The sequence below is a fragment of the Oryza sativa genome, chromosome 7, assembly GCF_034140825.1.
Source record: "Oryza sativa Japonica Group chromosome 7, ASM3414082v1".
NCBI lineage: Eukaryota > Viridiplantae > Streptophyta > Magnoliopsida > Poales > Poaceae > Oryza > Oryza sativa.
Genome location: NC_089041.1, coordinates 18,822,678 through 18,832,782, shown reverse-complemented (window position 1 = coordinate 18,832,782; position 10,105 = coordinate 18,822,678). Strand labels below are relative to the sequence as shown.

Below are 10,105 nucleotides of genomic sequence, written 5' to 3'. Positions count from 1 at the left end.
CTTTCTTGAAACAGAATTGTTTAGTTCACCAAGATTCAGAACTTTGGATTTCCTTTAGCAACAGAACAGAGAATTGTGAATTTCTGATTGTGATCTGAACACTTGGCTCAACAGAACCAATGGAGGCATTTGGTCATGAGATTACAGAGACAAAAAGATTGCTCAAGTACAAAAAAGATGTTATCTTTTATTCATAATCAATGATTTATACAATTCATAGATTACATGTTCTTCTTTCCAGTTAAAGAATTCATCATCCTATCTAATCTAAGAGATCACGGTGCCTTCCATGAGACCAAAAAAGAAGAGGAAGACAAGAGACCTAGTCTGATAATCTTGATTCCTACACTAGCTTCTTGCAATAGTTAGTAAATTACTAAATTAGTGCACTATATACTAATAATCACAATGCCAAGAAATCTTCAGCAGCGGCGGCGGCGGCGTTCCGGCCACCGGCCGCCGCAGAACTCGCAGTGCTATTCGGCGGCCTTCCTCTTGCGGCCGCCGGAGCAGGACGGGGAGGCGGAGGCCGACGAGCTGGAGGACGGCGACCCCGACTCCGAGCGACGGGAAGGCTCGGGGGAGCGGAAGATCTTGCAGAGCACGAGCTCGGCGACGCCCTCGCCGCCGTGTTCCTGGGCGACGCCCTCGCCGTCGTGTTCCTGGGCGACGCCGTACTCCACCATCATCCATCGGGGCGCCACGACGCCCGCCGCCGTCCTCTCCTTGTACCTGAACCTCTGGCAGTACCCGCCTCCCTCCACCGCCTTCTTGGCGCCCATCGAGCACCACCGCTTGCCGCCGCCGCCGCCGACCGCGCGCGACGCCGCCCTCTTGGATCCGGCGCGGGCGCGGGCGCGGGCGCGGGGGCGCACGCTGAAGAAGTACCACGCCTCGGCGCCGCCGGCGCCGGGCGCGGGCGCGTGCGCGGCCGCCAGCTGGGCCGGGGGGAGGGCGAACGCGTCGGCGACGTCGTGCACGAGCGGCGCGAAGCGGGGGTCGACGCGGCCGGAGGCGATCTTGGGGCGGAGGAGGCAGTCGAGGAGGTCGCTGTCGCTGGGGAGGAAGGGGATGCGGAAGCCCTCGGCGGCGGGATCTGCGAGCGGCGCCATCCCCGTCGCCGTCGCCGCCGCGGCCGTCGTCTCGGCGCGCGCGCGTGCGCGCTGGGGGATCGGGCGGCGTGAGGCGAGGGCGAGTGCGAGGCGAATGGGGCCGGCGGGTGGGCTTGGGTTGGGGTTAGGGTTAGGGCTGGATTTATCAGCAGGCGAGGCGGGCTGGATTTATCGGGGAGGCGAGTTGGACTCGTAGTCGGAGTCGGGGTACGGAAGCGTCGCTGCCAAGCAGGGGCGATCAAGGTGCGGTATTTTTTTTTTATTTTTTCTGAACCTTTTCAATTTTTAATTTTAAAAATAAACACTTTTAAAACTTATTTTTAAGATCTGAATATTTTAACCACACGCAGCCAAACTGACGTGGCAAAACTATTGTTATGCTGATCTTGTTAGCGTGACAATGTTATTTGGCTACGCTGGTTTCACTGACGAGTGGCGTGGCAACGTTATTTGACCACGCCGCTCTCGTTGGTGTGACGTGTAGGTGACGTGTGAATTTTGTTTTGCCACGCCATCCCGCCTGGCGTGGCCAAATGGTTTAGATTTTAGAAATAAGAGCTTATTTGGTAGAGCTCCAATTTAGGGATGGCAGTATTGCCCGTGGGTTCGAGTATCCACGGATACCCGACGGGCGCGGGCGTGGGCACCTTCTTTTCCCCGTCGACACGCTCGACTCGATACCTGCAAATTTAGTGGGCATTGACGGGTTGTCTATTCCATCCACGGTAACTCGTGCTCGACCCGAAAATATTTTAGCCCATATATATTGTTTAGCCCTTCAATAGTTTAGCCTCCCCTCGTGGCCCAGTAGCCTATTTGGCCCATTTATGCAGCATCAGTATATATATATTCAGAAACCCTAGCCACACAAATCCCTAACCCTATCGTTCTACTAGCTATCCTGTGCACACTCGGTGGCGGCGGCTGGCGGCGGGGCGGTTGCTGTCGACACTACCCCACGGGAGCAGGCGGCGGTAGCGCACGGGAGCAAGCAGTGCTGCTGCGCATCGGAGCTGGTGGGGGTGCGCAGGCGCCGCCGCTAACACACTGGCGCAGGCAAGCCAGGTGGTGACAACACATGGTATTTTGGTTATTTGGACAAAAAAAAATATACAGTACTAAAGAAGGCTAACCGGATGATGATGGTAATTATAGAAGTTAAGTAAAAGTTGATGGTTTATTATAGAATGTGATAAAGTCAGTGGCAAATCGTAGACATGTGAAAAACTCAGTGGCATATAATAGATTCTTTCTGGAAATAACTATGAGCAACACTAACACTACAGTGTATAAGAATCACCCTTGTAATTTCCATCATTTAAAGCCTTGAACTAGATATAAGAGAGGCAAAAAGGAAGCTACATTAAGTCTTAAGCTCTTGATTCTCTTAGATTATTCAACTTTGAAGAAGTATTTAGTAGCAAATAGAAGGAAATACAATGGATGTAACAAAGATTTAGTGGATTTTGAATAGAGCATCGCAAATTGAAGTCAAGATGATTAGAGATCAATAAAATCAGTCTCTTCATCTCTGCATGCAACAAAAGGGAGGCATATACGATGTTGTCAAAGCTCGTCTTAAGAGAAGAGAGAATGAGTAAGGAATAGAAGGCAAATTAGCAATAGCGAAGGAAGCCAATTCGTCACTATGAGAAGTACTACGAGTGTGATGGAAAGGATGAAACAACACTCCACTCCTTAATCCCGACTCCTTCATGATTGCACCAGACGATGACATCATGTTCGATGGGCTAACATGGCCACTTGTCTTTTTCTTTAGTTACTACCAATTTCTATCAAATTAAACTAGGTGAATATTATTGTTATGCATATAGGCTAAAGGTCCATCCCTTACAAGGCTTAAAAAATTGCCTACCCAGACCGGCCATGGTACAATCCATAAGCCTTTACCATTGAACATCTACGACTACCTCCGTCCCATAATAATTGTATTTTTAGGATTCAAATGTGTCCCAAAATAATTATCGTAATAGAGTACGCCCTCTGTCATAGAATATAAGAATTTTTAGGGTTTGACACAGGTATTAAGAAAGTAGGTAGAACTAAATGGGAGAATGTTGTGATTGGTTGAGAAATGTGGGTATGTGAGAAAATAAAATGCCGGAGAGTTGTTATTGGTTGAGAAAAAGAGAATGTTGGTGAAGAAGAAGTTATATTTTGGGACGAGAGTACTAATTACCCCATTAATCACTTTTTGTTGAAATTTCTCTCTATTCTACCCTCTACCACTCTCTCACTTTTACCTATACACTATTTAATAAAGGATATCATAGTCTTTGTTATCAAATCTTAATAACTAAACAATTTAGAATACCTCAGAATTTTTAGATATTTAACCATTTGCCACATTTAGATGTGGCAATTAACTTTTTGCCACACATGTTATAGACACGTGTGGACCCACATGTTATTGAGATAGGGGTGGCAAATAGTTATTTGCCAAATTTAAAAGTAGCAAATAGTTAAAAGCCCCAAGAATTTTACCCTCAACTATCCATTCCCCTCTCCCCAATTTACCATACACACATGGATGTAGATAGGCTACAACCAAAGCAACACCCATCCATCACATCACCACATCACCAACAATGGCATCACTGCTCAACTCATCACCATCCTCCCCTTGCGAACCCACACACGCGCGCCCACAGCCGCGGCGCCCGCACCCGATCCCCATCCCCGCAAACCCTCCCCCCACTTCTCCCTTCCTCCAAACCCTAGCTCACGCTCTCATGTCCACCGCCGCGGACCCCTCCTCCCTCTCCGGCGACTCCTCCCCGACCTCCTCCGGCGACGCCGAATCCTCCTCCTCCCCGTCCTCCTCCGCCGCCGCCGCTGGGGGCTCCGACGACCCCGCCCCCGTCGACCAAGTCGTCGCCTCGGGCTCCGGTGCAGGCGGCGATGGCGACGCCGCCGCAGCCGTCCCAACCTCGCCGCGCATTGGCATGTACTTCGAGACGGAGGAGGACGCGTACGAGTTCTACAAGGCGTACGCCGCCAGGCTCGGCTTCGTCGTCCGCAAGTCCAACAAGTCCAAGAACTCGCGCCACACCGTCACCCGCCGCCTCTTCGTCTGCTCCAAGCAGGGATTCCGCCAAGAACCCAAGAAGCCGCCTCAGGACGAGGCCGCCGCGGCGTCGCCCCCGCCTCCGCGGTGCCCGGACTCGCGCACTGGGTGCCTGGCGTCGCTCACCATCAAGCTCCTCCCGTCGGCCAACGCGTTCCGAGTCACCGACTTTGCCACCGAGCACAACCACCCGCTCGCCTCCGCCGCGCCCGCCGTGTCGCTGGCATTGCTGCCGCCGAGCTCGTCCCACCACACCATCGCTGCCGTGGCGAGCCTGCCGGACCCGAGGGATGGGCCACGCACCGATATGCACTTTGAGACGGAGGACGACGCGTATGCTTTCTACAACCGGTACGCTGAGCATGTGGGCTTCAGTGTCCGCCGCTCGTACAAGAAGCGAAAGCGTGGGGTGATCGTGTCCCGGATCTTTGTTTGTTCCCGCGAGGGAGTTAGTGACCGTGCCAAGCACGAGAGTATTGCCATTGTCAGCAACAATGCTAGCACAGGGCCATCAGGCACACCTAGACCAGGCCCTCCACCGACGCGGACAGGGTGCCAGGCAAGAATGGTAATCAAGATCACCCCATGCCGGACGTACCGGGTGGCAAAGTTTGTTCCGGAGCATAATCATCCACTTGCCAATCCAGATAGTGTGCACAAGCTGCGGTCGCACAAAATGAGGGCTCGAGCTCATGAGCTTGGGGCAGGGGAACTGCATCGCAGAAAGCATGGGAAAGGTGTGCAACTTGGGGATGCTGGAGCAGTGCTGGAATACTTGGAAGAGCTGCAGGTAGGGAACCCTTCAGTGTATTATGCGGTAGGAGTGGGGCCTGATGGAAAATCAGCTGCAAATTTCTTCTGGGCTGATGCAGAGTCAATGATCGACTATAGGAGCTTTGGTGATGTTGTTTGCTTTGATACAACATATGAGTTAAATGGGTATGGAAGGCCATTTGCATTGTTTGTTGGTGTGGACAACCACAAACAGATGCTTGTGTTTGGTGCTGCTCTGCTTTATGATGAGAGCATTGAATCATTGAAATGGGTATTCAAGGCGTTTGCTGATGCAATGTGTGGTAAGCAGCCAGACACTGTTTTGATTGATGAGCGTCCTGAGTGTGCTATGGCAGCAGCAGAGGTTTGGCCAAGAAGTAGCCATTGCACAAGTGTGTGGCATATCTACCATAACTCAAAGAGGCACTTGAAGCAGGTATTTGAAGGCTCAAAGAGTTTTGCCAATGCTTTAAGCCATTGTCTCTTTGAATGTGATGATGAGGTGGAATTCTTGTCAGCATGGGAAAAACTAATTGAGAAGCATGATGTAGGTGAGAATGAGTGGCTCAACAAACTTTTTCTGGAGAAAGAAAAATGGGCTTTGCCTTATTGGAGAGCCTTGTTTTCTGCTGATATCCTCACCACTCTTAGGAAGGATAATATGATTAATGATATTAAACGGGAGCTCAGTGAGCAAGAAGATATTCTGCAGTTCTTAAGGCGCTATGAGACCATGCTTGAGGAGCATCGGTCAAAGAAATTGCAGGCTGATGTTGATGGAAGCCAGGTGACATTGCCAATCCCATCCTTGCGAATGTTAAAGCAAGCTTCAAGTGCATACACGCCCGAAGCTTTCAAGATGTTCCAGGGTGAGTTTGAGGCTTACATGAATTGCATGTCCTTCCCATGTGGTGGACTTGGCACAATCTCGGAGTATAAAATAACACTTGATGAGAAGCCATCAGAGAGCATTGTGAAATTTGATGCACTAGATGGATCAGCTACGTGCAGCTGTAGGAAGTTTGAATCTGTTGGAATTCAGTGCTGTCATGTACTAAAGGTACTTGATCTCAAGAATATAAAGGAACTCCCAGAACAATACATTTTGAGGAGATGGAGAAAAGACGCTCGTTCTGTCAGAATAGGGGAAGAACCTTCTGGTGGATCTAGCAGTATGCGTTCAGCCTCAGAAGTCCGCTTCAGTACTATGTGCCGTTTTCTTAGCTTGATAGCTTCAAGGGCTGCCAGATCTGAGGAGGCAACGTCTTATATCGAAAGTCAATCAAGTGTTCTTCTGAAGCATCTAGATGATATTTTACAAACAGGTTATCCTGATATAGGAAATCATGTTGTTGCTTCAAGTAGTCAACCAATTTCTTTTGTGGGAAACCAACTTCCTGACCATACATCACAAGCAAGAGGAGTTCCACAGACCACAAATGGTATAAATTTGAACATTTCTGCCAAAATCATTTATTACTGATTTCAAGTTTTTAACGGAAGTGATGACCTTGTAGGCCTGATGGGGGTTTGACAGAGCAATTGCAGTCCAGACCATACTGGCTACTATGGTACGTATGATGTAGCTATTTTCGATTACTTTTTACATGCCAGAAATGTACTGTACTTTGTGGTATGTAGCAATTTGTACATGACTTGAACCATAACTTGACATGTTAAGTAGTACTCGTGGTTCTGAAGGGCATAATTATGGAGTTGGGGGTTCAAGCATTAAAATTCTTTTTTTTTTTAATCTACTGATCTAGTCCCATACTCCCATGCCATGTGTCCAATCAATAGTAAGTCTTGGTAATTCTCTATTTCAGGAAAATGATTTGGTAACAGCATAACACAGATGCTATTTGTACTTGATGCCTCCAACCACTGACATATATGCCAGTATATATGGGTTTATGGTGGGCACTCAGATGTTTGATGCGTATAGGAATGATGCTATATTACTATTTGAGAAGTTTTTCCTTTTAATTGGGCATAATTGTCCAAAAACTCTTCTCAACAAGAAAATTTAACTCTATTAGTTTTAGTATTTTTGTGCTTTCTGGCTAACTCCTTTTTGTACTTTCTGTTATATCGGATTAACATTGTTGCTTGTTTGCACTTCTGAAACTACTGAGTGTTTCGGCTATTACACTTGACTTTTGCATGTTAGAGCTTATGTTAAGTTTCCATGTGTCAATTTCTTATTGTTGATGAGTACTTCTTTGGAAGTACTGATAATTGGCTTGTTTCTTAACTTTTAGGTCTGACATCATTGTTGGGGATTTCAACGGTTGATGAGTTTGTAAAATCCAGCAGACAATTGGGATTGACCAGTGGGTTCTTTGTAGTGTTAGTCAAATGCAGGAGTATGGCTAGGCTATGTACAGTATTTATCTGGTACCATGTTGATGCAAGCAAGTGTATTCTGTAGATCCTGTCTTTCTCAAATTATACTTTGGTAGCTGTTCTGCTAAATATAACCAATCCTGATGTCTCTGTGCTTTAGCATTTTGCCATGGCCTTTTATGATTGTTCAATTATCTGGATTAGAAAAAAGAGCAGTAGTGTTTTTTTTATGACCGTTGCAATTGAAAGGGACAAGGGATGATAAATTTCTCATGACAACTTATCCTTCCGTGTTCAAATTTATTGATATATCTGCAGGCAGTCACAGCCTCACAAATTACAACAAATACTTTGAATATACATTACCAGAAAACAAGGGAATAATGAAATATTATGAATACATTTGCATTGGTAGAATTTTTCTTTTAATTTTATATAGCTACTGCAGCTGTACTTGGACCCCAGAATCATATGTGGCCCCTGCCGTCCAGTTCTGGGGTACTATGTTCGTCGGAACTAGCCATGTGTCACCACCACGGGGAGCTCCGCTACTAAATAACATCCTTATAGACAGAGGCCCACTTGGTGGAGAGACAGCAGCCCACACTGCACCATGAGTCCGGCTCAGAAGTTGGCATGTCAAATTCACAGTCTGCATCAAGTCATGAACAGGTATTTAGTACTACGAATGTTTTTGCGCTTGATCTGTACATCTACAATTACAAATTTATGTTGTTTACTGTATAGTGTTTCACTTTACCTCACAAAGCTGGACCGCAATGATGTCCTGGTTGCCTTGCTGGTACCAGATCTCAAATTCAAGATAGTTGGGGAAATTGCTGCTCTCAGTAATCTTGAAAACGATATTCTTGTTTGGGTAGGTACAAGAAACCCTGTAGTGTAGAGGAAACCAGAACCATGACATGTCAGTAACAGCACATGCGTCCATAATTCCTTATGCAGATATTGTTTCTATAGTAGTTTTCATTTTATTTTTCATCTAAGAAAACAAATAGTTATGCCGTTCAATCAAGAATTTTGGCAGATTAATTATATGCGCAGACCTCCTGTACTCAATCCCAACCACGCCAAGGGTTAGCAGCGCTGTACCAGCATCTGTACTCTGCGCCATCCTGGTGAAAGCATGCTGGCTGAGGATGAAATCAGTGCCATCACTCGCCCCAGAGTCGGTGATCACAATTGTGACGCCATTTGGAGAGCAATAGTAAGGATTCGTGCACCTCACCTATTGGTAATTGGCATTGTTGGTAAAAATGAAAGGATTTTTTTTTAATGATTCACACAGCCTAGTCATACAGATGGATTACCTGGTAGCATGCACCACAGCCTACCCCATCCCTGTAGAGGCTTGCTGAAGCTGAAACATCACCATTGTTGAGTGTTGCCCCAAATGCGCCATACTCACATGCACCGTCTAGAAGTACAATTAGAAACAAGTACAATTTCTATGAGCTAGCTTAGAAACTTTATGCATTTCCGAGTTTAAGTATAATTTAACTTCCTTTTTTTGGGTTCATGTGAGGTATGCTAACCCAATTGAAGTAATTTTATCTGAAAGGTACTTACTTTCGGTCCCTTTTATATCAGAGTTGGGGTAATATGCTGCTCTCGACACAGTGAAGTTTGCATCTGCAGTAGCCTTAGAGAGGAACAAGATGAGAGAAAGTATGACTGGGAGATGCCGACGAAGCAGCTGAGCCATTGGTGGTTTGGACCGTGGAGACGCGTACAAAGCCTTAAGAGATGCGGTGCATGCAATAGGAGAGGTGAAACAAGCCAAGTAGTTCTATTTGATGTTGATCTTGCCTCAGAGGTTGTTATGTATTTATAGTGTTGATATTGCCTGGCTGTTTGCTATCCTTAGGTTGCTGATGAGTTTACGAGCTGGAATTTTTTTTTATTTTTTATTTTTATTTTTATTTTTTGGTTTTGAATGCCAATGCCGTTGTTGACAATGCTTCTCTCTGATGAATATGTTCCCCCAAGTTGTGTGTTTACACTTTTTTCGCTTTCTCAATTGCAAGAACATTTTTACATTGTTGTTGTGTACTTGTGTGTATGAAACTTGCTGTTTGTGTTCTAGTTAGTTATATCCCTTTTCCCTCCCATTTCAGTTTTCAGCGTCTTGTTTTGGTAACAGTGCCGTACTGATTTGAAGGTAGGAGTAGCAGTTTTAGAATTTCGCAGTTAACAATTGTTGAGAAAAAAATTGCTACTTGCTGTAATAGATATATATTTTTTCGAGAACTCTGTACCGGAATAGTTTGTGTTTGTTATTCACGTTACATTCCATGTTTCCATGATTCCATCCTGGGGAGAGAATCTTCGCCTATACATACACACACAGGCTGGTCTTGTGCAGCTGTGCATGTATTGATTCCATACAATTGCGCACTTCAAATAGACGGGCACTCCATTTGTTCCAAATGTCCATTTCATTCCAGCTTTCAAAAGTTGTTCGGCACATACCATCTTAATAATTTGAGATGAGTTTGTAACATTTTTTTTTTCGTTATACATGTCACATTCATTCATAAGTCGTTCCTAATATTTTCTTAATAGGGTACTTCCTTCGTCACAAAATGGAGCTACCTAGCACAGGATGTGACATTATTTGCTGTCCAGAATCGTAGTAACAGATAATGTCACATCATGTACTAGGTAGCTACGTTTTGGGACGGAAGTATATATGATAGTGTTATGTGACTGTGTTATATGTATGTAATATACTGCATGTATATGTATTTTTGTTTGATTGTTTTTT

General features: G+C 45.9%; 3 protein-coding genes across 7 annotated transcripts; 1 reads left to right on the top strand and 2 right to left on the bottom strand.

Moving 5' to 3' along the window:
* Positions 1-476: 476 nt before the first annotated feature.
* LOC136357435 (uncharacterized) lies at positions 477-1,112 on the bottom strand. Its single transcript, XM_066312694.1, has one exon. The coding sequence runs from the start codon at positions 1,110-1,112 to the stop codon at positions 477-479; it is 636 nt and encodes a 211-aa protein (XP_066168791.1).
* A 2,733-nt stretch (positions 1,113-3,845) lies between these two features.
* On the top strand, positions 3,846-9,338 carry LOC9271882 (protein FAR1-RELATED SEQUENCE 9). 5 transcript variants are annotated; one of them, XR_010742418.1, is made up of 5 exons: positions 3,846-6,416; positions 6,492-6,545; positions 7,769-7,992; positions 8,366-8,545; positions 8,929-9,338. XR_010742418.1 is itself a non-coding variant. In XM_066312194.1 (3 exons), the coding sequence occupies exons 1-2, from the start codon at positions 3,866-3,868 to the stop codon at positions 6,506-6,508; spliced, it is 2,568 nt and encodes an 855-aa protein (XP_066168291.1). In that variant the 5' UTR covers positions 3,846-3,865; the 3' UTR covers positions 6,509-6,545; positions 7,236-7,482. The 5 variants fall into 5 exon arrangements, 2 of the variants coding, with proteins under 2 accessions (XP_066168291.1, XP_015647573.1); XR_001547775.3 differs by having other exon boundaries at positions 8,068-8,545; XR_010742417.1 differs by lacking the exon at positions 8,366-8,545.
* On the bottom strand, positions 7,653-9,102 carry LOC9269361 (expansin-like B1). The gene is made up of 5 exons (NM_001424285.1): positions 8,908-9,102; positions 8,649-8,755; positions 8,385-8,566; positions 8,081-8,213; positions 7,653-7,972 (listed from the first exon to the last, which is right to left on the bottom strand). Exons 1-5 carry the CDS (start codon positions 9,041-9,043, stop codon positions 7,760-7,762), a joined length of 771 nt encoding a protein of 256 aa, NP_001411214.1. The 5' UTR covers positions 9,044-9,102; the 3' UTR covers positions 7,653-7,759.
* Positions 9,339-10,105: the final 767 nt, after the last annotated feature.

What these genes read in the sequence shown, in the direction of transcription:
- LOC136357435 (XM_066312694.1), bottom strand. Translation starts at nt 1,112, where the DNA reads ATGGCGCCGCTCGCAGATCCCGCCGCCGAGGGCTTCCGCATCCCCTTC.
- LOC9271882 (XM_066312194.1), top strand. Translation starts at nt 3,866, where the DNA reads ATGTCCACCGCCGCGGACCCCTCCTCCCTCTCCGGCGACTCCTCCCCG.
- LOC9269361 (NM_001424285.1), bottom strand. Translation starts at nt 9,043, where the DNA reads ATGGCTCAGCTGCTTCGTCGGCATCTCCCAGTCATACTTTCTCTCATC. An exon ending in TGATATAAAAGGGACCGAAA is followed by an intron (nt 8,756 to 8,907) that starts GTAAGTACCTTT and finishes TTGTACTTCTAG; the next exon opens with ACGGTGCATGTGAGTATGGC. An exon ending in GTTGGGATTGAGTACAGGAG is followed by an intron (nt 8,214 to 8,384) that starts GTCTGCGCATAT and finishes TCTACACTACAG; the next exon opens with GGTTTCTTGTACCTACCCAA.